This window comes from Symphodus melops (assembly GCF_947650265.1).
Source record: "Symphodus melops genome assembly, chromosome: 7".
In the NCBI taxonomy this organism is placed as follows: domain Eukaryota; kingdom Metazoa; phylum Chordata; class Actinopteri; order Labriformes; family Labridae; genus Symphodus; species Symphodus melops.
The window spans coordinates 3,422,301-3,446,166 of NC_136697.1; the positions used below are offsets into that span (position 1 = coordinate 3,422,301).

Genomic DNA, 23,866 nt, shown 5'->3' on the forward strand with positions numbered 1-23,866 from the left:
AATGATCAGCTCCTTCTGTTATTCAGGACTTGATTTTAATCTCACAAAAAGAAAAACATCCGAGTTATGTAACCGTTTATTCAGCATGGGGACAAACAACAACAACAACAACGCTACAGGAAGACAGACGCCTGTAATAACATCTAAACTAATAGAACAGTGTAAATGACTGGACAGTGTACAGAGAGGATGTTACTGTATGTCTGAAGTGTCACTGTGAGATGTTTGCTTGTGTTGCATTCAAGGCAGCAGGATTTTTAAACGTCCAGCGACAGAGGAACTTTCCTGCTGATTGTTTTTACAAGCTGTGACAGATGAACGTCCTCAGCAGAGATGTACAGACACACACACATTGACACACACACACACACACACACACACACACACACGACTGGTTTTTAACATTACACAAACAAACAGGTAAATATTAAACTCGGAGGCGAGGCTTGAAAGGGAGCAGGTTACAGATTTGATGTAGTTGGTATAAAGGCTTCAGGTGGAGGTCTTAGTAAAGTTAGCTGGATGTTAAAGGTTCTTTAAATGCTGTCACAGTGATGGCTGACCTGAGGTCAGTCTGAGCACCTGCTCGAGTAGAAAAGTGTTTGTCTGCAGGATCAAAGTGCGTAACTCTGTAAGGGATTTAAAATATAAACATTAGACTAAATCATGTTTAAGTGAGTGAATTTAATGTGGCGCTGTTATTTAGGCTCATCTCTATCAAGGTGGATAAAATCTGAAGATAGTCTTCCTGTGTTCTGTGTTTAAGGTCTGAAGATCGTTTTAGACGATAAAAACAAGGAGAAGAAGAAGAGCTGACGATGTGAGGAGCAGAGTGGTACCATCAGTCAGACAAACAGGTCAGCTCAGGAGAACCGTAAAACTTCAAGTGACAGGCTTTTATTACTTCCTCTGTGTGGGACAGACGTAAATACAAGATCGTCTTCAATCAAAACATAACAAAGATGGGAAAGGCTATTTCCCGGAGTATTTATCTGTGTACAAGAGAAAGATACTGAACACATGAGAAGACTAATCTCTAGTTTGTAGCTTTAAAAGAAGAGTATTTTAACCTGCTGGTATATAGTCACTGTTATTCTGTCTTTGTTGGACAGATGCTGAAGCCCATCTTTACGTTTTGAGACTATTTCAACACTAAATGCAAATAGTGGCGTCGAACTGATTTTATGTGTCTCAACGTGCGGCGACATCAGGCCAGTAGAACGGGCCGGGCCTTGAAATGGGATGGCCTTTTCTTTGGAGTTTTACGGTAGTCTGAATCGATGGCTTAACCAGGAAGTAGACGTCACAGATCGGAAGGTTTAACATGAACAGAAACAAGATTACATCAGGACCTCAGGAGGAAGACCATACTCCACTGAGGGAGAGTTGGGGGGGGTCTCTAGAGGTCACGTAGGACCTCGAGGACAGTGGCCAGAGACCAGGCCTGGGTCTCACAGCTGAAGGGGCAGAACTGACCGTTCTCATTGGTCAGCTCAGGGAGACCTTTCCACGGAGACCTGAGGAGGAGAAACACAGCGAGTCATGGCGTGTTGGACGACATCTCGGAACGTTTAGGATCATGAATGATTTAAAGCCTTCGTACCTCTCCAGGTGGGTGTAATGTCGGGACAGAACATTTTTCACCAGTGTCACTGTTTTACCGTACTTATCCTCTCCCAGCTTCTTAGCAAAGTAGAGTTTAGCACGCAGGAAGTAACCTACAGGCCACAGCCACTCCTACACACACACACACACACACACACACAGAAAGTTACTAATGCAGTTCAAAGTGCTACACCTCAGATCTAAATGGACACCAGGAAACCACGTTTAAACTCCTCCCCTCAGCTACAAAGCGTTACCCTTCAACTAGAAAATACAGGCAGCCTCTTCATCTCATCATCCTCTCACTCACTGACTTTAAAACCTGGAACTTTTATTTTGAAAAGACCTTATCGGATATAGGATGAGTTTATTATCGAGTGGAAGACGTTTCAGCGGCGCTCCGATGAGTGAAGAGGCCGTGCGTGAGGAGTGAAAGTAGTGACCTTTTGATCGACTGCCTGACTCTTCTCATGAAGTCAGAGTGCACGCAGCGATTCATCTCACAAAGCACTCTGTTATGTTATTTCATTCACCCGCCACCGTGACAAAATCACCCGGATTTGGTGGGTGACAGCCGGGCGCTGATTTCCAACCTATGAGAAGGGACTATTTTCCTCAGCTACCTGTTAGTTAGTGCCTTATTTTTATTTATCATTACCATGCACATGTCTTGTTGCTGCTGTTGTTTTTTCAAAATGCACAGTATTTTGATTTTATCCTTTATTTGATTATTTATTTGTATCCTTCATATTTTGTATATATTTTTAAAAGTGTGGCTCAGAGGTAAGAAGTGACTTTGACTGTTCTTGACCGTGATGATGCCAAACATAAGAAGATCAAAGAAAGCGAGCGTCACACTCACTGGTCCCTGGTGGTAGTTGAAGCCTTTGGCCAGGTTGTAGTTCTCATTGTCCAGAGCGTTGTCATAGACACCGCAGTACACCATGTCACTATGGCAACAGACAGACTGCATCAGTATGAAACAAACAGGACAGTCATACAGAATCTAACTCAAAGAGTTGTGTTTGTTACTCGGGGTCCAGCGTCTTCATCCCGAGTGGTCCCAGCAGTTTCTGCTCTGCCACCTCCAGAGCTTTCCACGCCTTCTCTACGGTGAACAGCTCCGGAGCCTGAGACACAGACAGCCAATCACAGCTCAGAGATGACAAACTGTGAAGCAATAAAGTCACAGACTGTCTGTCTGCTTACCACCACCATGGCGATGGTGAAGTTGGGTCTGAGCTGGTAGTCACACCAGGAGCTGGAGGCTCCGTAGCTGTCCTTGTAGATGCCTCTCTTGTGGACCAGTTCAGGGCTCCTCTCTTTGGGGTCATTGGGGTCAACAGAGACCCAGAAAGCAGCTTCGAAGGCCTGCTGGAGCTGCTGGTTCCACTGGGAGTACGAGACAAGCACTTCTTTACCTGCCAGGAAAAGAGATTCATTCAGGACGAGAGGAGGAGACAAAACCTCAGAGTGTGTGTGTGTGTGTGTGTGTGTGTGTGCGTGTGTGTGTGTGTGCAGTACCATCTCTGTGCACTTTGGCTCCATCATAAGGGAACAGTCCTTTAGCACGGAGCTCCACCACCCAGCGAACAGCTGACTTACTGAGACCAACGATCTCCACGGCCGCTCCATCTCTGCACACACAAACAGGTCAGACTGAAACTGGAACTGTTTATTATTAATAACTGTATTGATCATGATGATCACTATTTTGTATAAAAAAAAAAAAACGCTAGATCACTGCTTCAAATTCACTGCCTTGATTCTCCCTTTCCAATAATCTTAAAGCCGCTCCGATCATTGTAAAATAATCGTATAAAATAATCCTGCCGTGTGTTCAGACAGCACGTCGGGACCGCTCCCATCTCCAATCGGGGATATTCAACATGTTGGATTGTTTTGGCCTGATTTCTCATCGTGTGTGGTGTTTCCCCCCCCTGAGGGGAAAACGAGCACGAGCCTGTTGACTGTGACGTGTAGCCAATCAGAAAGCGAGGTGGCGTAGTGGGGATGAAACGCAGGGAGCATGCGGGGAATCCAAACATCAAAACATGTTTGATCTCGAGAGGGGATTTGTGAGATTTCCCGTCTGATCGGGGGACATTCACGAGTGAAATCTGTTCATGTGTGGTGTGTTGATGTTGCCGTGTGGCTGCACACCACACACTGTACGACCAACACACTGAAACCTCTGATTACTGTTCGCCATGTGTGTATCTAGGGTTTGAAAAAACCGCCTGACAATTTTAATATCCTGCCGTGTGAACCGGGCTTTAGTGATAGTAGTGTTAGTGATTAGTGCTTTACCTGGGAGTAGCAGGCATGCCTTTGTTTCGGGCTCTCTCGCTCTCTCCCATCTTGTCCATCCAGGTTCCACAGTTAAAGCGGTTTCCTCCGCTCACGAATCCTGTAGCTGGCTCCACTTTAGCCGTCACGTTGAACCCTGAGGATATAAGGGAGGGGAGGTCACACACACTGTGCACCGTGGAGCGACAGACAATGACTCTCCTCTGTATTATAATTCAGTGATGAAGACATGAAGTCAAACACTCGTTCACCTTCGTCTTTCATGTGCATGTCTATCTTGGGTCCAGCGTTTCTCTCTCTGAAGGAAATCCCCTCCAGGTGGCGCTGCAGAGCTTCCTGAATCACATCATACAGAGGCTGCTCCTACACACACACACACACACACACACACACACATTTGAACATTACAATGGCCAAAGTCATGACCTCAACATGTAGCATGTAGCATTAGCATGTAGCATTAGCATTTCCTTGAGTTGTATATTTGCAGTACATCAGCACTGATCGTTTCAATAATCGTTTGAAGTGACCTTTGACAGTAACGTGCATTTTCAATCCGGTGAATAAATCAAAGACGGACTCATCACTGAATGGAGTACGTACATTAAGCACGTAAGGACGACTGTTACAAAGGTCAAGAGCAGCAAAATGTTTCTTCAGTTCAAGGATAAGAATATCAACTGTGATCACATCAAGAGCAGTGTGTGTGTGTGTGTGTGTGTGTGTGTGTGTGTGTGTGTGTGTGTGTGTGTGTGTGTGTGTGTGTGTGTGTGTGTGTGTGTGTGTGTGTGTGCTCGTGTACGTACCACCTCTCCAGGCTTGCAGGGCTCACAGTCATCCGTCGGGTACATGCGTGTGACAGGGAAGCGAAGGATTTCAAGGCCGTGAGGAACGTGGGTAGCGTAGTCCTGAGCAGGAAGTACAAGAAGAAAGTCGGCCATCTTAAATTGTACTGCAGGTGACATCATCACACCCTGAACACACACCCCTCAGGTCAGCGTTACGGAGCGTTGTACGTCGCTAACAGCGAGTGTCAGAACTGTTCACCCTGCGAACACCATCCCTGACCCGTCTTAACCAATCAGAAACCTCTTTTACTGAGCACGCAGGAAAAACTATCATGTGACCTAACGACATTATTTATCACCATGTTTCTGTCAGCATCCATCGCACTCTTATCTGCTGTGTTTATTCGTCCAATGATGGTCCGAGAGTCTGACAATAACAACACGCTGGGTTCACAGTGTGCTGCTTTCAAAGACCCCTGAGGTGTTCGCTCTGCGGCCCCTCTCTCTCTCTCTCTCTCTCTCTCTCTCTCTCTCTCTGTGCTGCAGCAGCCTCCTCCTACCTGGATGCACTGCAGCCACCACCACACGGCGTCGCGACAGTTGTACCGAGCGCAGCGTCCTTCACCCAGCAGGTTCGGAATCAAACCGTGACGCAGCGTCCCTGCAAAGGCCAGGATGATGTTGCTATGGAGACCGTAAGACAGAGACAGTGAGTCAGTGTTGGGATAGTGCAGACTGACGCTGTCATACATCTTTAGGGAGAATACATAAAAACACACACCGAGCCTCGATGTGTCTCCCTGTGAGCAGTAAGAGTCCTCTGAGAGCGATGAAGGTGTCTCGACCCCAACACCGGAAGATTCCAGACGAGAAATGAGGAAGGCCTGAAGAATATTTAAATATTGATTTTCAGGGAATCGATCTTGCACAAGACTAAAGACGAAGAAATAATTATAAAAGAAATTATAAGCGACACTGCTACCTGCAGCCAGTGAGACGCAGCACTGCTCCTTCTGGCCTGTGATTGGACTGAGGCGGTAGGGAACATCTTCCAGTTTGGCAGAGAGGGGCGGCAGAGCGGGGAAACGTCCCACGCCACACATCTGAACTGAACCCAGAGCCAGGTGACGCACAAAGGTGGAGCCGTTCTGGACAAAACTTAATAAAAGAGACAGGAAATCAGCTAAAGTTCAGAGTGATAAGTTTCAATTTGAGCCTTCAGTCTGCAGGATTACCTGGACATGAGTTTGTTGGTGGCATCCAGGGCTGTGGTGTAGGTGGACACCAGGATGGCGTCAAAGTAACAGGGGATGAGGTAGCGAGGGATGTGCTTCAAGTAGCTAAACATGGCCGCCAACCACTGACCCACCTACACACACACACACACACACACACATACACACACACCGTTAGTAATCAGCTTGACGATCAGGAGTCAGGACGACCTGGTGTTCTTGAGGACTGACCTGTGCCAGCGGTCCTTCTTTGTGGATCAGTCTGTTGGACACGTAGTCGATCAGCCAGTCTCCCTCTCTCAGGTTAGCGCACACGGGATGGCCCAGGTCGTTGTTGGGACGGATATCTGCGAATACTGACATCAGACCTGCAAACACACAGACCAACTCATCATCATCATCATCGTCCCCATCGACTTTAGTTTAAACTTAATCTGATGTCAATGTCAGAAAAAGTGGAGGACAAAGCTTCATTTACACGTTATAGTAGCTATTTTTTTTCCTCCTGGGGGAGAATCACCCCAGACCCCCCACCAGTCATCACTTTAGACTCTTATATTTCACATCTCTAAGTTTGTTGAAACAGACAACCAGCTGACAGTTCATTATTCTCTAGAAACTCTAGAGAGCTGTCTCCCCTCCTCCTCTCACACAGGTCACCATGTGGTGGACACTGTAGCTTCAGTGTTTAGCCAGCTCTGCATGTGGTGGACACTGTAGCTTCAGTGTTTAGCCAGCTCTGCATGTGGTGGACACTGTAGCTTCAGTGTTTAGCCAGCTCTGCATGTGGTGGACAGTGTAGCTTCAGTGTTTAGCCAGCTCTGCATGTGGTGGACACTGTAGCTTCAGTGTTTAGCCAGCTCTGCATGGGTCTGTAAAGCTTTCTACGTTCTAACCTCTCTCCATGTTTCAAAAGCATCTCCAACATTGATCCTAGTTTGAGCAGCTTTCTGCTGCTGGAGCTTATTAGAAACATGCAGAGGCGTTTTAGCTCGGGTACAATCACTTCTATCTGAAGCAGTTCCACTACCCGCTTCCATCGCTGCAACACCTGTTCACCTGATAACTGCTCTCATATCTGGAAAACCCAGGGGCGTCCAAAACGGCCTTCAAAGCCCCGCCTACCTTCTCTGGTCCAATCAAATCCAGAGCATTCAGGAGCAGAATCTAAAGTTAGAAGGACGACATACTGGCTGCTGCATTGTTGTCAGAGAAGCTTCAACACAGCATGTTTCCTTCATCGTCACAGAGTCATCTCTCTGATTGGTCCTTTATGTTTAAATTATTTTAATCTAGCTGCTCTGTGACCTCATGGTTCATCCTTGTGTAACACATAGAGCTTAAATCGTGACTTTTCTGTTCAGGGAATCAATCACAGTCTGTGTAACGGCAGTATTTGAACACACCTTGCAGTCCAGCATATTTGAAGGTCTCCCAGCCCGGGATGCTGTAACAGCCTCCGCCGCCTTCTTGTTCTTCAGCGTCACAGCAGAACAGCAGCACGTTCATGTCGGCTAAGGTCAGCTTAGACATCAGCCTGACACACACACACACACACAGTAAACACTTTGAGGGTAGAACAGAAAAGAATCATTCCTCATACTTCCTCAGAGGTGTCAACTATCCTGCTTCACTATGAACTGAACAAATGTTGATTTTTTAAATCCAGACATTCAGCATCTTCTGACAACATATGTGAGTGCACTGAAGACATGTTTCCTAATATGTAGCTGATGTCCCTCCAAAGCTTCATTCACAGTTTAAAGTAATTTTACACAGATTTATTCTATACGGTGGTCCCTCTGAGACCACCTGAAGCCCCCCCCCCCCCGTACAGAGTTTTAAATGTAGAAACAGGCAGTAATCCTGCCTCGCTCCTTGCTTTGATATAAACCCTTCCTGTAACGCGTGTTAGACGAGTCCTCACTGTGACAGCGGCTTCTGCAGGGCCTCAGGTGGGCTGTCCTCGGCCACGCTGCCTCTCTTGTATTTGGGGCTGAACTGGGACAGATAATACCTCAGCATCCCCACCAGCTTCTGAGCCTTTGGGTCCAAACTCACCCTGAGAGGAGGAAAGAGAGGTGACCAAACAGTCCGAGCCAATCAAGTGTGTGTGTGTGTGTGTGTGTGTGTGTGTGTGTGTGTGTGTGTGTGTGTGTTACCTGAAGGCGATGACACTGCCTGGTGTCAGCTTCTGGAAAGTGATTTCCTCCACAAACTCTGAGGGACCTTTAGATGTCACTCCAGATTTCTTCACCAGGACACTTTGTTCTAACTGTGGAAGAATATACAGCAGTTTTATTATTGATTTGTTCCTTGAATGATTTCAATGATCTGCTCAGTGATAAGTTGGATATTTACTGGTATGTGCTCTCTGATTTCCACGGTGTACTCTGGCAGGCCGGTGATGTATCTGTCGTCTCTCTTGTAACTCCCAGCTTGCCTTTCTACCGTCCTCGCCTCCAGCACCACTTCCTCTATCTTCCCTGCAGAGACAAACATGTGCAGCTTTAAAAACAGAGATGAAACTAAACATTTGATTTGAAAAATGAAAGTGATGTGAGAGGTTTACCAGGTATGAACATGGGCGGGACGTTGGAGTCGTACGGGTGGGTTTTGGGGTCCCAGAAAGCTGTCCTGCACACAGCCACCACGGACTGGTGAGTGCTGGGACAGTGACGAGTGATAGCAACGATATCTGCGTCCACCTGGTCCACGTACACCTGCAGAGGGAGAGGAGATTAAACCAGGTTCACTGATAAACCAATCACAGAGGCCCTGATGGTACCTGTATGAAGCCCTGTGCAGCCAGCTCCTGGTGCAGCTTGTTCAGGGCCCGTTTCCCAGCGATGATGCCGGTCTGCGGCCCGACCTCTGAGGTGGAGGTGGGGGGCGCAGAGGGGTTCCACTTGGGGTAAAAACGTTCCTCCTTTACTACAGATATCTGCAAGCAAAGCCACACAGTCAGAGTAATAAACAAACGTGTTTACAGCCTGACTCAAAAAACTACTTTCCCCCCAGACAAACATTTTAAAGAGTTAAAAGCAGTGAAATTATTTTTCTAGAAGTGTGTGTGAGCACCTGGTGTGGGACTAGTTCATCGTATCCTCTGGTGGATCCGGTGGCACAGCAGGCCATGGAGACCATAGCAGAGCTGGGGAGGGAGTCCAGGGCTGAACGCAGCTGAGTGACGACAGTAACAACGTTACAATCATTGTTCTCTCTCTTTGAGACGGACACCCTCATACCCTGACAGAGACCCACCTGTATGGGACACTCGTTGTCATGGGTTACATCCAGGAACATGGCGTGAGCGATGGAGGGCATCAGGGGGCGGAGACTAGGCTGGACAAACGCGCCGACCGGCTCGCCTCCGTATCGATGCACCAGGCGCCCTTCTTCGTGGCTGTCAGCGGCTGACATGGCCTCTGAGCACGGAGAGGAGGAGTTCAAGTTCAGTTGAGTTTTTTTAAAAAGAGTCCATGCACTGTGATTGGTTAACACGCTCATACTCCCTGTGCATGCTTTAGTTAAGACATTTAGTGCTCAAGCTCACAGCCAGGACTGGAATTCATGTCAGATATCTAACCAGCATCCTTCCCTTTCATCTGCTAACGTTTTAGGATCAAGTCCCTGAGCAGCTCTGTGTTTGTACTCTAGATATACAGACAGGTGACAACAACTGGAATCACTGCCAGGTGGACTTCAGGACAGGAAGTGCTCAACAACACCCGACTTACATTCATCAGAGGCTTCAACCGCTGCTACGACTTTTCAGAATAAAATCTATTACTTTTACTATATGAACGTCCAGCGTGGACACAAGCCGGGCACCTTCGAGCCCCTGAAACCGACATTTACATGAAGACCACGTTCACATTTTCAAACTCAAGGATGGATTCCATCCTGTGGGGTCAAAAACGAACCCCCAACCCTAAATCAGGGGAAATGTGAGCAGACTTTCTTAATGAATGCAGAAACCTAACAGACTGAATTAAAATCTTGTAAAAATCTTTAAATGGTGCTTTTACTTGTTTTCTGACATATTTTTGTAATATGATCTCAGGTTCTGACTAATACAGAAATAAAACATCTTCTCTGTAGCAGGCTCAGGGTTTAAGTTTAAAACACAGTACTGTATAAAACATGGATGTAATCTCAGTGATGTCACCGACTGGTCTCTGGCTCTGGTTTTGAAGCCTAACAATAGAAGCGGCCATTTTGGAAATGCTGCATCAACCACACTTTAGATGTAGCTGAGGCGGGCTTTAACCCTCCTGATGAAGAGCTACATCATCATATCAGTCATATCCTTCATAACACAGGAACATTAAAGCCCCGTACAGCGTGTGCTCATAAAGACACGAGTGATTCAGAACGACATCTTCTCTGTTTCAAAACCTGCTTTAACAAGTGTGATTTTCCTTACATTCATTATCTTTGTATAATACTTGTCATCACTTCTGATCATTTAAATGCCATTACTACTTTTCAACACAACTAACTTTTGTTTTTGAACCTACTGTTTATGTACCTGTGAAAGGGCCGAGGAGTGAATCTCTGTGTTGACACCGTGTCTACTCTCAACTATTACAATTGTCGGCATGTCTCAGCGGTGCTGAGTGTGCTTACATACCTACCTGCAGATCCTGACAGTCCACTTTGCCATGCTAATGAGAGAACTGTTTAGTAATGTGTGTGTGTGTGTGTGTGTGTGTGTGTGTGTGGTGACTGTACCTCGGATGAGTGACGAGATGCCGAGCTTGGTAACGAAGATGTTATCCAGCTCCTCGCTGCCGGTGAAGAGCTCAGCCACCACATACAGGTTAGGACAAACTGTTCTGGCCACATCCAGCATGTACTGGTCAGACAGAGCAAGGCAGCGCACACAAACCAGTCCAGACAGGACAGAAGGGGGGGGGGCAGAAAGAGGAGGAGGCGTTTATGGAGGAGACAGTCAGTTAGTGGTGAGTAACCACAGCATGCAGTCACACCAGCCATGAGAAACAGACAGACGGGGTGGGGGGGGGGAGACGACAGAAACAGAGTCAGTCCATGCCTGAGAGTTGTACCTCGTATCAAGCTGCATATTCCCAGCCGGTTCACAAACACATTGTCAACCAGCTCACTGCCTGTGAACAGTTCAGCGATCACAAACAGATTGGGTCTGACCCGCCGGGCTGCATCTAACATGACCTGGACCAGACGTGCAGCAGCACACACACAGGGAAGAACAAGAGTCACGCTTACACACAGAAGGAATCAAACCTTTGAGACTTTTTACTGACGCTCATGAACTGATGCACTGCAGAGTACTGTTTTCATTTAGTATTAAATATGATGAAGAATCTGAAGTAAAGGGAGATATTTGTTCCAGTTTTGCCCTCATCAGATCGAGGTCAAGACGCTGAGATGGAGGCTGTTTAAGTTTGAGGAAAAGATTTTAACATGTATGGTTGTTCACATGCCAGAGAATCTTCACCTCCTCCCGTTTAACAGCATGATAAGAACAGACTTTACATCATGTGTTCAGGTTCTCAGTCAGGCAGGTGAAAAGAAGATTGATCCAAAGTAAACAAGTCTATGGATAAAGCTTTGATTTAAACTGAAAAAAAGATTAATCACTCATTTGGATTTTTTTGGTTTGACCCATCTGTTAACATGGAGGACTTTTACTGCATCTATTCATTGGAGAGAGCTTCACTCCACTTTCCAGGAGCTGTCATGTCTTAAGTTTCTCACAGAAAACTCTGCAGGTGCAACACAACATCTGTTTCATACACTCAGCAGACACTAAAAGCTTTGTCATATCAAGGATGCTAATATACTGGCACAGGAACGAGTCCTAAAACCAGGAAGTGAGTTAGCATTTTAGCTCCATGGGTTCTAAACTCTAAAAGTCAAAGTGGATTTTGAATGTGTTTGTGTTTAGACGCCTGAAATAAGGTCTGTGGTTAACACAAGCTGAAGAGATGATGTTTTGTTAGACCAGATAAATTACGTTAGCTAAGACCTCCACTTGTGAACTTTAAAGTTTTTACGCAAACTTAAAGCAGCGGTTGCTAACACCTGGCTAAATGAGATTACAGTGGTTGTCATGGAGACATTAAACGTCATCACGCCAGGAACTCTCTCACTAATCCTCCTTACAGCCTCTAGTCATGTTTTTCTCAGCTCTTGTAAATATTAGGTTAATAAACAACTTATTAAGCTAATGTTTAGCTAGCTTGTTGAAACCGCTGATTAGATCGATGAAGCATAACGGTCGTGACGTTAAAATCAACCGACCGCGGTGTAGTTAGCTTGTAGCATAACGTTAGCTTTTTATTTCTCTGGGCTGCATTAACTCTTCAAACTTCATATAAATGATGTTCATCTGTAAAGATTATCCCGCTGAACTAAACAGCTACACATCAGAAACGTGTGTTTGACACAGAGATTATTTTCTGCAATCATCCAAAATCCAATGAAAAAATCCCATAGGAGAATTCCCGTTTAAACCCACGGAGAAGATACTTCTGGGTTGGCCTACAAAAATGTGTCATCACTTTTCCAGTCTATGTAGTGAGAATCAGTTACTGTACAAACATCACGTAGATCCTTCATTTGTGATTGATTGCTACATCATTAAATTACCTCTGCGACGTGTAGCGGTGTAGAGTGGCAGTTATCCAGCCTGACTCCATGGAAATACTTGGCCGTTATCTCGGTGTATTTCTGCATGTGTGCCCACAGGTATGGACAGTCCTCAGGACCTCGACCATACCGCAGCTTGACACTATCTCCCCAGCAGACCAGCTCCCGACGCAGGTACACGTTGGAGCCTGAAGGTGGAACATGTACTGGGTCACTGTGTCATCAGCTCAGACTCTAATGTCTGCACACTTTGAATGTACACGCACCTGGCTCGGCAAAGTTACGCAGCGGATCGTCCCCCATGACCCAGCCGTTGTGAGCCAGGAAGTGACACGCTTTGCCCGGCTGGTCCAGCAGCTGCATCTCCTGCTCCAGAGCCATGTCCTGATACGGGTAGGTGAAATATCTGAGGCAGGCAGGTGAGAAGACGGAAATGAGATAAACCTGAGGTACAGGTTTGACCAAAAAGCTGCAGGAGAAGGAACTACAAAATAACTTTTGTGGAAAAGAGAGGTTTTGTAGCTTTCGTTAAAGGGATACTTCACCCATTTACATGAAGCTGTGTATCATTAGAAACATGGTAGTAGTGTTGAATGGTCCTGAGACGAGAAAAATATGTTTTTCTTTGCCTGGAAGTTTTCTTCATGTGATGCAAAAAGCGTCATATTGCATCACATGAAGAAAACTTCCATGTTTCTAATGATACACAGCTTCATGCAAATGGCTGAAGTATCCCTTTAATTTAAGGTCAAGATCTGTTTTTGTTCTTTTGGCCTTTATTTGATAAGATAGTGGATTGAACAAAAAACAGGAAACGAGCCAAATGCCAGACTTGAACCAGGGCCGCCTGCTTGGATGACTCTAGCCTCCTACCTGGGGTGTGACCTTACCACTAGGCCATCTGCACCCCGTACTTTATATCCTGAAGAGTTTATGAATCTCTTTGAAACACCCATTTCACATGGCACCTTTACTATCCCCAGTTATTCTTCGAGACGATCCAGAAAAAAAGTTGAAAAACTGTGAATGATCCTCTGATTGGGTACAGGTACCCTAAAGGTGACTTTGAGGAGGTTTGACTGCTGCAGGCTCGACTGAGGCCAAACTGTTCTCCCAGTTAGTCTTCATCATAATACGTTTAAAGAAAACAGGTTTACGAAGTCTGAAATTAAAGAGGTTACCTGGTCACCAGAGGGTCCTTCCTGGTAACAGGCCCGAGTTTGGGGCCATGGTCTGCCAGACGCTCATACACGATATTTCCCACAATGCAGTTGACCGCCTTGAGAAGAGAAGAGGCAGAAACATATTGAGCACTGACTGACGTGTATTTTTCAAACTTTGTTGTCGTGTTATGAATACATAACCAAGCTTGTCAAATCAACATCTCTGAGAGCGTACAGGCGTCAGGCCCATGTGGACTCGCACATTCAGTGTGTTAAGATAATGAATGGTGGGGTCAGCAGTGACCGTGTTGATGCTTCGTCACTCGGCGGCTCACCTGCTCCTGATGTTGCTTCATGATGTCACACTGCTCCTCATTCAGCATGTTCAGCTTCTCTCTCAGCCAACCACAGCACTCCTCGATGTGCTGCGGGGACGAGCTGTGCACAAGGGGTAACATGAAGCTAAAACACAGCCCCTCTACATACAGCACATATAGGGTGTGTGTGTGTGTGTGTGTGTATGTATTCTATATTTATATACTGTATATATATATATGCAGACCTATATAGTGTGTAGGAATAGTTCAGTAGCTCAGATCTCTTACTGTGGGCGTCTCATCTTGTTCACACTCGTCTCTCTAGTCATCAGCTGTGTTCTGTGTATGTTCACACTTCTATAGTTTTTCATCATTGGTTGAAATCCTTCCACCTTAAAGCTGGTACTTTTTTATTGCATTGATTGTGTTGAATGAATGTTCGATTTGGTCCATGAAGCAAAATCGAACAAGCAGCACTTGATTGGCTACAAAAAAAAGGGCACTGATGAGGGGCAGGCACCTCCTATCAGCTCAGACTCTCATTGGCCGGTTACCACCAAGCGGTCCACTTTGGTTCAGTACGGTTTCGTGCGTTTTGGTAAACTCTCCTCTTACCTTTACTTGGTAGGCGGGATGTAAGGTAGATGGAGATCGCTGCCTCGGCTACGTAATAGCATCACAGCAGGCAGCTTTTAGTGCCAGATCAGATCCGTACCATACCGGACTGAACCGGACCACAAGGCTTTATATGCTGGGAATACTAAATGGAAGGTCTTAACTGGCCATGTTTCAATAAAAAGGTCAAAGTGAGGCTGGCCTTTGGATTGGTCACAGTCAAAAAAGAATCACTGACAATATGAATCATTACAGCTCCGGCACATTCAGGGTTAAAGCAGTCTGTGGATCTTTATGTTGGACCCTTACTGATGCAGCAGGGTGACGGGGAGTCAAAAATAATAGACACCAGCTGATGAACACTTTGACAAACCTGTGAGGTACAAAAGTCTCCAGAGCCGAGTCCATGTCCACCATGTTTCCATAGCGACGGTAGTTTGGGTCTTGAATGATCTTGAGGCCCTTCTCTCCTCCGGTCTTGGCCAGGTTCGGTCTGCTGCCTAAAGACACACAAACACGGAGGACGTTTAAACGTGTGATGGCCTGCAGAGCTGTGAGAGCACACAAACAGCTTTCTCAGCGATAAACTTAAAACTTCCGTTCTATATGAACACCTTACTTGCATGTTCATTTAGCAGCCAGGTATTAAAGCTAACAAAGGTTAGCATTAACTTCTCTCAGATGTTTAGTACCGACCTTTCTGCAGCAGAGCCCTGAACTGATCCACAGCACTGTCCACCCGGACCTGGAAGAACTCCCACAGCTTCATCTGAGGAAAGATGTCCTGCCACAACACGCTGCGGACGGCCTGACACACACACACACACACACACACACACACACGCACATTAAGAGAGAGGCACACAAACAAAAGCTAGGACTTACTAAAATAAAAAAAATTATATCAAGATTGATAATTAAAGACATAAGAAGTGTAGCGATATAGCCGTTAAAGTCATACACATATATTAACAGTTAAATGACTCAGGTACCAGATGAGTCTTCAGCCTTGATCGAAAAGAACTCTTTTCTGTTTTTTCAGTTTTATTGAGAATCCAAAGTGCGTCTTTACGTTTGGCACATTAGTTTGTGACTCCAGGGACAGAAAGCAGACCTGTCCTGGAGTCAAAGATACTTTCATCGTAAAGTGAATGTAGTCATGTGGAATATTTCCTTAAACTATTGAATCCGCGTTATGGTTACACGTCAGTCCTACGACCGAGCTGTAAACAGCTGATGTTTCCTTACATTCAGATGGCTCTCGTTGGTAATGTTAGCAGGAAGTCCTTTAGCCTCGTAGCGTCCTTCTGCCACCCTGGTGGTGAGGTGCCAGATGGCTCTGTCTAACACCCAGGCTGGTCTGAGGTGGGGCGAGTTCACCAGGTTGTAGCCACACTCGGGATGATCCTTGATCCACACGCTGTTAGAAGCTGCAGAGAAATTTAAAATCATAAAAAATAACTGAATTTCAACGATGACCTAGACATCACTGCTTGCTTTGCTAAAAGAGCTCAGAGCATTGTGAGCCCTTCCAGAAAGGGGGCGTGGTCAGACACAGCTCATTTACATATTTAAAGCTACAGACACAGAAACAGCCTGTTCTGAGCAGGGCTGAAATAGAGGGGTTTATAGACATGATCAAATACAGGATCAGAGTGGATTTACAACAAGACACTTCACACACATGATGAAGAGGAGCTCTGAAAGATAAATAACCTGAAGAGAAGGAGATGAGACCTTTAAGTTAACGTTTTTCACCTTCACATTCCTCAACACATCTGAACATTTCAGATCAATTGAACAACCTTTTTGTAAAGTTAGAAATATGTTAAACGAGGAAACATCAGGACTGAGTGAGCCTGAGGAGACTAGGTCGTGTTTTATGTATTTTCTTGCATGTGAAGGCCGAATGTCCGATAGGAAAAACAAAACCATGATTACATTTATAATATTGGCAAGAACAAGGTGTACCAGCGTTTAGCTGTCAGGAGATTTCCTCCAACATTTTCCTGTGAACCTGAATAAAAACAGATGTTAAAAGAGGCCTCATTGAAAATCAATTTCAGGTCAATTTCCTGTCAGTAAGAATTTGATTATTATGTGAAAGACAATAAAGATGAACAGAAAGACAGACATACATGGTCAGACAGACCAGAACATAAAACACTCAGTACCACTTTAACCTTTAAATCAGGCTAATTTTACTGATCTGTACTGACCTGTACTGACCTGTAATGACCTTGTACTGACCTATACTAACCTGTAGTGACCTGTAGTGACCTGAACTGACCTGTACTGACCTGTAGTGACTTGTACGGACCTGTACTAACCTGTAGTGACCTGTAGTGACCTGAACTGACCTGTAGTGACCTGTACTGACCTGTAGTGACCTATACTAACCTGTAGTGACCTGTACTGACCTGTAGTGACCTTGTATTGACCTGTAGTGACCTGTACTGACCTGTAGTGACTTGTACTGACCTGTAGTGACTTGTACTGACCTGTAGTGACCTTGTATCGACCTGTAGTGACCTGTACTGACCTGTAGTGACTTGTACTGACCTGTAGTGACCTGTAGTGACCTGTAGTGACCTATACTAACCTGTAGTGACTTGTACTGACCTGTAGTGACCTTGTATCGACCTGTAGTGACCTGTACTGACCTTGTATCGACCTGTACTGACCTGTACTGACCTGTAGCGACTTGGACTGACCTGTAATTCCAGGACGCCCTTGACATTGACTGACCTTGTAGTGAACTTTCCTGTGGGGAGGGGTCGGAGTACAGACATTTTTAACTGATGTCTTCACATGTCCATACTCCACTGTGTGTTGAGACATATTTAGAGATGTGGACATTTTCTCACTATAAACACAGTCAGAGTTTCTGAACGTGTTGCTGATGTTTCCCTGTAAGTCTCCTCACAGCTCTCTTTGTTATTGTTCTCACTCTGCTCAATAGCTCAAGTGAGCCCTGCTCCTGGTTTAGCATGCTGCTCACACACACTCACACTTTACAAGTCTGTGTGTGTGTGTGTGTGTGTGTGTGTGTGTGTGTGTGTGTGTGTGTGTGTGTGTGTGTGTGTGTGTGTGTGTGTGTGTGTGAAAGAGAAACCACACTATGCAAGCAGAATCTAATCTCACAAATCTTATGCAGAGTTATTTGACAAAAAAGGAGAAGAAGAATCTTTGAGCTATGACCCAAACATCAACCTGTCCGTCTTCCCCAACAGGGTCTTTTCTCCCCCTAAAGGAGATCCTCCATGAGAACAACCTGCTCTTTGTCAAAGTACAGGGCTTTTAGCCCTGAGCATTTCTGATTGGTCTACTCGCAGTGCTCTTTTAAAGATCATTTGATTTAAACTGCAGAACAAACAAACAGTCTCTTCAAAGCAGATGTTGAAGACAAAGTGAGGAGTGATGAATGTCAGAGAGAAGGCTCCATTCAGTACAAACACAGAGGATGCATGAGGGCTTCATTTTCCATGATTAAAAGGTGAACGTGCTCATCATAAAGAGCTGAAGGAACCTCTTAGTTTCAGACTGAACCTTCTTGTAACCATTGTAGGAAACGTGGCTCAAGTCTGAATTTAAATTCAGACCAGTTTTTTTTAAATAATGGACCAATACGTTTACACTGCTGCGGTCCAACCAGAAGTTTAGTTGTTGTTCCTGGTGTCTCCTGACCGCAGTAACCCTGACAGATAAGCTCCTGTAAACACACAGGTGAGTGAACTCTGTGTGGACTCCTGACTTTACATGCCAATAGAAACACAAACACTGGAACCTATACTCTGTAAACAAAGTGATCAATAACCATAGGAGTGTGTGTGTCATCCGTCCTCACACTCGATAAGAGACTGTGTTTGTGTACTCACCGGTGTGATTATACACCACGTCTGTAATACACAGCATGTTCCAGTCCTTCTTCAGCTTCTCCACCACAGCGCCCACATCCGCCCAGCTGTAGTTCTGACCCGGCGAGCTGAACTCAGGGTTAAAGGTCAGCTGGTCTGCCAACGAGTAACAGGACCTGGACTCTCCCAGAGTCTGCAGGGGCGTGAAGTGGATCATGTTGTATCCTGTGACACACACACACACACACACACGCACACACACACATACACATTTTAACACAGTACAAAGTGACAGTAACATGCACAGTGTGTGTTTGCCATGCAGGCTGCACACCTGACTCCTTGGCGACCCTCAGCCTGTCCGGCCAGTCATCCAGGTATCCCAGACATTTGGACAGGTAGGTCTGGATGGTGATGCAATCTAAAGGGAGCACGTGGAGGTCTGCTCCAACGCGAAGGACCGGGTCAACAACGATGTATCCAGTTCCTGAGCGCTCCTCGTCTCTGTCAAGAAAAATAAACTTCAATAACCACAATCATTGTTTGAATGAACACAAGACAAAGAGGATCCAAACTCCAGGAGCTCAGCTGTTGAATCCTTCCTAAAACATGTCTGGGCGCGTGAACTCTGACCTCAGCACATGTGTGCAGAGTAAAACCCAACATCTGTCACGTCAGGGAGCAGAGCCTGGGAACCTTTAACAAGCGAGCCTGGTTATATTCCCTGTCGGAGTTGTTGATGCTGCTAGTTCAGGTGTGTAAGGCACCTGACGACAGCGGACATGAGTACAGCACCTTTAACATCCTGAACAGCATAAGGCTGCGTGCACAGCTTCACTCGATTCCACCTACAGTGAAAATACTGTATTTTTAGACGTTTCCGAGTGACACTGTAACACACGTCTCAAAGTCGATTCTGTTGTGTTGCGTTTGTCTTTTCGGGGAATTGAACGTTTTCTTGGCTTTCTGACGACACTCTGTTATTATGCCCACTAGAAACAGCTCCGTCTCCGTCACCACAAGTGTGAGGCTTATCGCTTGGACAGGAAGGGGTTAAATCCTGTTTGTGTGAACGCTGCTGAGTAAACAGGTCTCATAGTCTTTAATGATCAGAGAAACTCCTTCTCACTGCATCATCATTAGTTTTCCTGCTTTTTAAGTCTATCCGCTGATCTGCTCCCTCACATTTATCAGCCTCTTCCATTTCTGTTCCACGGGCTCTCAGCTCCTCTGACGCTCTCTCAAAGATGAGCACGCTCCCTCAGCTGCAGGCGCTGAACTCAACTCAACACAGCTCAAAGCTTCCTTCTCCCCCCTGGCCTTTGATTATTTACAACACCTCTCACTATCAGCTCTGGATGTTTCAGAAAGCTCTCCTCTATGACGAGGAAGAATCAGCTCGTTATAAAAGTTGAAGAATAGACGACACGTCACCAAGGAGGATCTCAGTGTGCATGTCAAGTGAACACAGTCAACAGTCCTTTAGTCTGAGCACAGACAGACTGATCTCGCTCTGTCTGCAGTTACTCTGCACTCATTCACAGAGGACTTTCTCTTACCCATATCCAAAGAAGTACTCGTAGGACCCGGCCACCTGCAGGTCCAGAGAGCAGAACTTGTCCGAGTCATCCTCCCTTCCCGTCGGGTAGTTCCACGGTAACACTCGGAAGCTGTGTCGTTCAAAGCGCTGACCGTCCAGGGGATAGTTGGTGTGCAGCGACACCCTCCTGCCCTGAAGACTCGGACCCAGGCGGAACTGGAGCTCGAAACCTGACGGGACGCAGAAACGTTTGCTCTGTTTCAACATGTGGCAGAATGTCAAAGCCAGCCTGCAGACTAAAGGACCAGCAGTCCCAACATCTTCAACGGACTGAAATACACAAAAGGGAGACGCCACACATCCAGTCACTCAACGGAGGATTAGCTCAAAAGAAATGTTGACGAGCACAGGGTCGGCTATATTTAGTCCAGTCCACAAAGAAGTCCCTATCAGGTTCACTGTGCTGTAAATGTCAAACGCTCCACGCTCCCCGAGACAACGAGCTACTTTACCTTCATCCAACACACACACACACACACACACACACACACACACAGAGTGAAGACATGAATTAATTAATGACTCACTCTGACTTCTGAAAACAAATGTACATATCTTTTACTTCTCTCGCTCCCTTGTTTCCTTTCCTTACCATCCTTACTAACCTTCACTGTGCTGAACGCTGCCACAGGTGGTCACAGCTGTTTAAGTGCATTTACATGATCATGTCTGTGACGAGAGCAAACAGCAGCTACATCAGAGTGTATCACTTCAACATGCAGGTTAACACTGATCCTTGTTTGGTTGACTCATGGTCGGGTGCAGACAGAGAGCGGGTCCACTGAAGCTATCAGACCTTGTTTCATGGTGACGTCTGCCCATGTTTCTCTACAGCTGAAATAGAGGCGCTGCACTGCAGACATCCCTGCGCTGCATGTTGACACACCTCTGGTGTGTGGAAACATCTGCCTTAACAGTTGTTAATGTTTGAATTTGATTGTGTTTTTTTTTAGGGAGCCCTTTATAAAATCTAGCCAGGGACAACAGATGAAAATTAGCCTTTTGGCTAACTCTGGCATATTTACAGAAATGTTTATTAATATGCACTGTCCCTGTAAAAAAAAAAAAAAAAGAAATAAAGAAAAAATAAAGTTGTGTTTGTCTAAATACGTCCAGAAAATGTCAATAAAACCGACTGAGAGCTGCTTCCAATGAAACTGTTTTCCAAAGTAAAGAGTCAGGAGTCTCCCTCACTCATGAAGACGTGAAATTAAAAAACAAAGATGTTTACCTTGTTCGAGTCTGAACAGAGTTCTCTCTAAGTTTTGCTTGTCGTTCAGCATCAGGACTCGGATCTGCTTCAGGTGCTGAGGCAACATCATGGGAAGGTCAGCTCAAAGTGAACGGACGTCTGGCCTCCTGCAAACAGGACAAAGAACAGCTGAGTGAACAGTCACAGCCCTGTTTTATACTCTCACTGAGACACACTAACTGTTTCCTCATTTCTCATCGGCAGCAGCACATCCATTAACCAAGAGGAAATGCTTGCACTATGGAGCGGTATGTTGGCACCGGCATCGCTTCCACCTGAGCCTCGGGTTGAGCGGAGCCGAAGAACGCACACAGCATGGTCTGAGTGACAGCTGGGACAGATTAGGAGTCTATAGAGTGAGAGCAGGCAGGAAATTCAACCTTTATCTGTAATATCTCTGCAATAACTTTCTGACTCCACATGACCCGCGGTGAACCCTCCAAACAGCTTCTTATTCACTTCTTTATTTTGTGGGCAGCTCTTAATTACTAAATATTAAAAGCAATGAAATGCTTCCTGCTTCTTCAAGTCTCAACTTGATGCGACTAAAATGTGAAACGACCCGGAAAAGAAGGCCGCTCGGCTCTCTGAGGTAACACGCACGGTTACAAAACCTGCAGCAGCAGAGTGTCACAACAAAGCAGGCTGAACCTACGAAGGACTTCTGCTAACAGGCCGACGACGGTGATCATAACAAACCTGCATGGACAAACACAATGAGCCGGAACAGGATCACACTCAAATCCTGCCTGAACGAGTGGTTTTGACACACGTTCTGAAAAAGGACATAAATCTGAGAAACATTTCACGAGGGCGAGTTTTTAAGATATATCGATACATTTTCAAAGAAGAAAACGGGAAAGACAACATGGTTAATATCAATATAGTTTACACTGCATCAACATGATGTTATTATGTCTTCTGTGGAGCTTCATCTGACTGTCGAAAGGACAACTAAACACACAACACTTTTTATTTTGTGACGCAGAAGAGATGTGATTCAGGTACATGTTGAATCATATTGATATCGAGTATCGCCATTCAGCCCAAAAATATGGGCATATGAGTTGTGGTCGATAAGCCTTTAGTCTGACAGTCAGTCAGGACTGTTCTTAACTGGTCTTTTATAGGACTGGTCTTTTATTAATCCACAGTAGTTCTGTGACGCCTGAATTTAAGGTTCTGCCATTCTCAGGTTGACTTTAGTGTTGAAACAATGTTGAGAAATATCCAGAAGAAATTAAGAAACGTTCTCGTTTGGAACCCTTCCCACGATCATGAAGATAATCAGGTTGAAACGATGAGTGTGCTGCATGAGCATGTCATCTGTGCTAAGTGTTTCATCACCCCGACAGAGGAACCTGTTTTTATTTCATTATATTATTATTATATTTGTCCTTTTTCTTTGACTCATTTCCAGGTGTTGCTTGTTTTACAACATTAAAGTGTTCAGAGTTTTTAAGTTTGATAAATGTGTGGGATCCAGATGTTGTAAAATCAATCAGTAATTATGTTTAATGATGAATCAAATAAAATGTGCCTTTTGACATAATCAAGCAGCTCTACTTTTCACTTCTTACTCTGCAGGTTTAAGCACTCAAACTGCACATGCAACACGAGTTGTAATCATTTGGTCCTCCTAAAGGTTGCACACTGAGGACAGACAGCTCTGTCACACAGGCAGCAGCAGGTTACTGCACCCACAGTCACTGAACCCCTCTGACTGAGTCTGCGCACTGTGTCGAGCCCACCGGAGCAAGGTCAGGAATCCAGCCTTAATGTCACCATCTCTATTTATAATACTCTTCCCAACACAGCGGCTGTAACATCGTGATAAACACACATACTTAATGAGCACAAGTAGCTGCAAAGATCACGTCCTGTGTGGCTGCGCGCCAGCTGCCGTTCAAAAATGTGATCATTTAAGGTTGTCTCGGTCACCAGCACACCGTTATTCGCAATAACACATAAAGAGGAAGCTCAGCTGAAGGGGCTGTAACTTATTATGCATTCGGCGTGCATATATTACACTAACTGCACTAACTTTCCTGCCCAGCTGCAGATTGAGTTTGTAGTTTTTGTTGCAGCATACAGTCGCTCCTGCAGTGGGCGGTGCAGGAGGAAGTAATGCACACTTGTCATGATCATTTCAGTCTTGACTGATGGTTGTATTTTATTTCTCATGGTTAATTTCTTCGTCATCACGCACGTCAACGTTTAAAACGTTACCTAAACTCATGACATCTATCCGGAGTGGCACCTTCTTCCATCTGCGAGCCGCGAGCTGTGATAAACCTCGTAACATCATCTGACAATATGACCCCGACAATGAAAGCACAGCGCGTGCACAGCGCGTGCACAGGTAACATCCCCGCTCACCTGTCAGTTGTGTGTTCAGTCACAGCAGCAGGAGGACAGTTTGTGACGGACAGAGTCACAGCTCCAGCTCTCCTGCATGAAGTGGGAGGGGGCGGAGTCCGGACATTAC

At 45.6% G+C, this 23,866-nt stretch overlaps 1 protein-coding gene across 2 annotated transcripts; it reads right to left on the reverse strand.

The window, feature by feature from the left end:
• Positions 1 to 58: 58 nt before the first annotated feature.
• agla (amylo-alpha-1, 6-glucosidase, 4-alpha-glucanotransferase a) lies at positions 59 to 23,866 on the reverse strand. 2 transcript variants are annotated; one of them, XM_079348378.1, is made up of 35 exons: positions 23,758 to 23,866; positions 21,358 to 21,485; positions 20,086 to 20,296; positions 18,861 to 19,030; positions 18,548 to 18,751; positions 15,918 to 16,099; positions 15,366 to 15,477; positions 15,043 to 15,169; positions 14,073 to 14,175; positions 13,756 to 13,853; positions 12,841 to 12,980; positions 12,575 to 12,762; positions 10,676 to 10,799; positions 9,203 to 9,366; positions 9,020 to 9,121; positions 8,727 to 8,882; positions 8,511 to 8,661; positions 8,300 to 8,424; positions 8,101 to 8,213; positions 7,866 to 8,000; positions 7,345 to 7,475; positions 6,170 to 6,306; positions 5,939 to 6,072; positions 5,686 to 5,861; positions 5,485 to 5,587; positions 5,264 to 5,387; positions 4,722 to 4,823; positions 4,167 to 4,278; positions 3,916 to 4,051; positions 3,130 to 3,242; positions 2,815 to 3,026; positions 2,638 to 2,735; positions 2,468 to 2,555; positions 1,604 to 1,737; positions 59 to 1,517 (listed from the first exon to the last, which is right to left on the reverse strand). In XM_079348378.1, exons 2-35 carry the CDS (start codon positions 21,446 to 21,448, stop codon positions 1,400 to 1,402), a joined length of 4,614 nt encoding a protein of 1,537 aa, XP_079204504.1. In that variant the 5' UTR covers positions 21,449 to 21,485; positions 23,758 to 23,866; the 3' UTR covers positions 59 to 1,399. The 2 variants fall into 2 exon arrangements, with proteins under 2 accessions (XP_079204504.1, XP_079204505.1); XM_079348379.1 differs by lacking the exon at positions 10,676 to 10,799 and adding an exon at positions 11,011 to 11,134.

What these genes read in the sequence shown, in the direction of transcription:
- agla (XM_079348378.1), bottom strand. Translation starts at nt 21,448, where the DNA reads ATGATGTTGCCTCAGCACCTGAAGCAGATCCGAGTCCTGATGCTGAAC. An exon ending in TCTGTTCAGACTCGAACAAG is followed by an intron (nt 20,297 to 21,357) that starts GTAAACATCTTT and finishes GCGTCCCGTCAG; the next exon opens with GTTTCGAGCTCCAGTTCCGC. An exon ending in CGTGGTGTATAATCACACCG is followed by an intron (nt 16,100 to 18,547) that starts GTGAGTACACAA and finishes ATTTCTCTGCAG; the next exon opens with CTTCTAACAGCGTGTGGATC.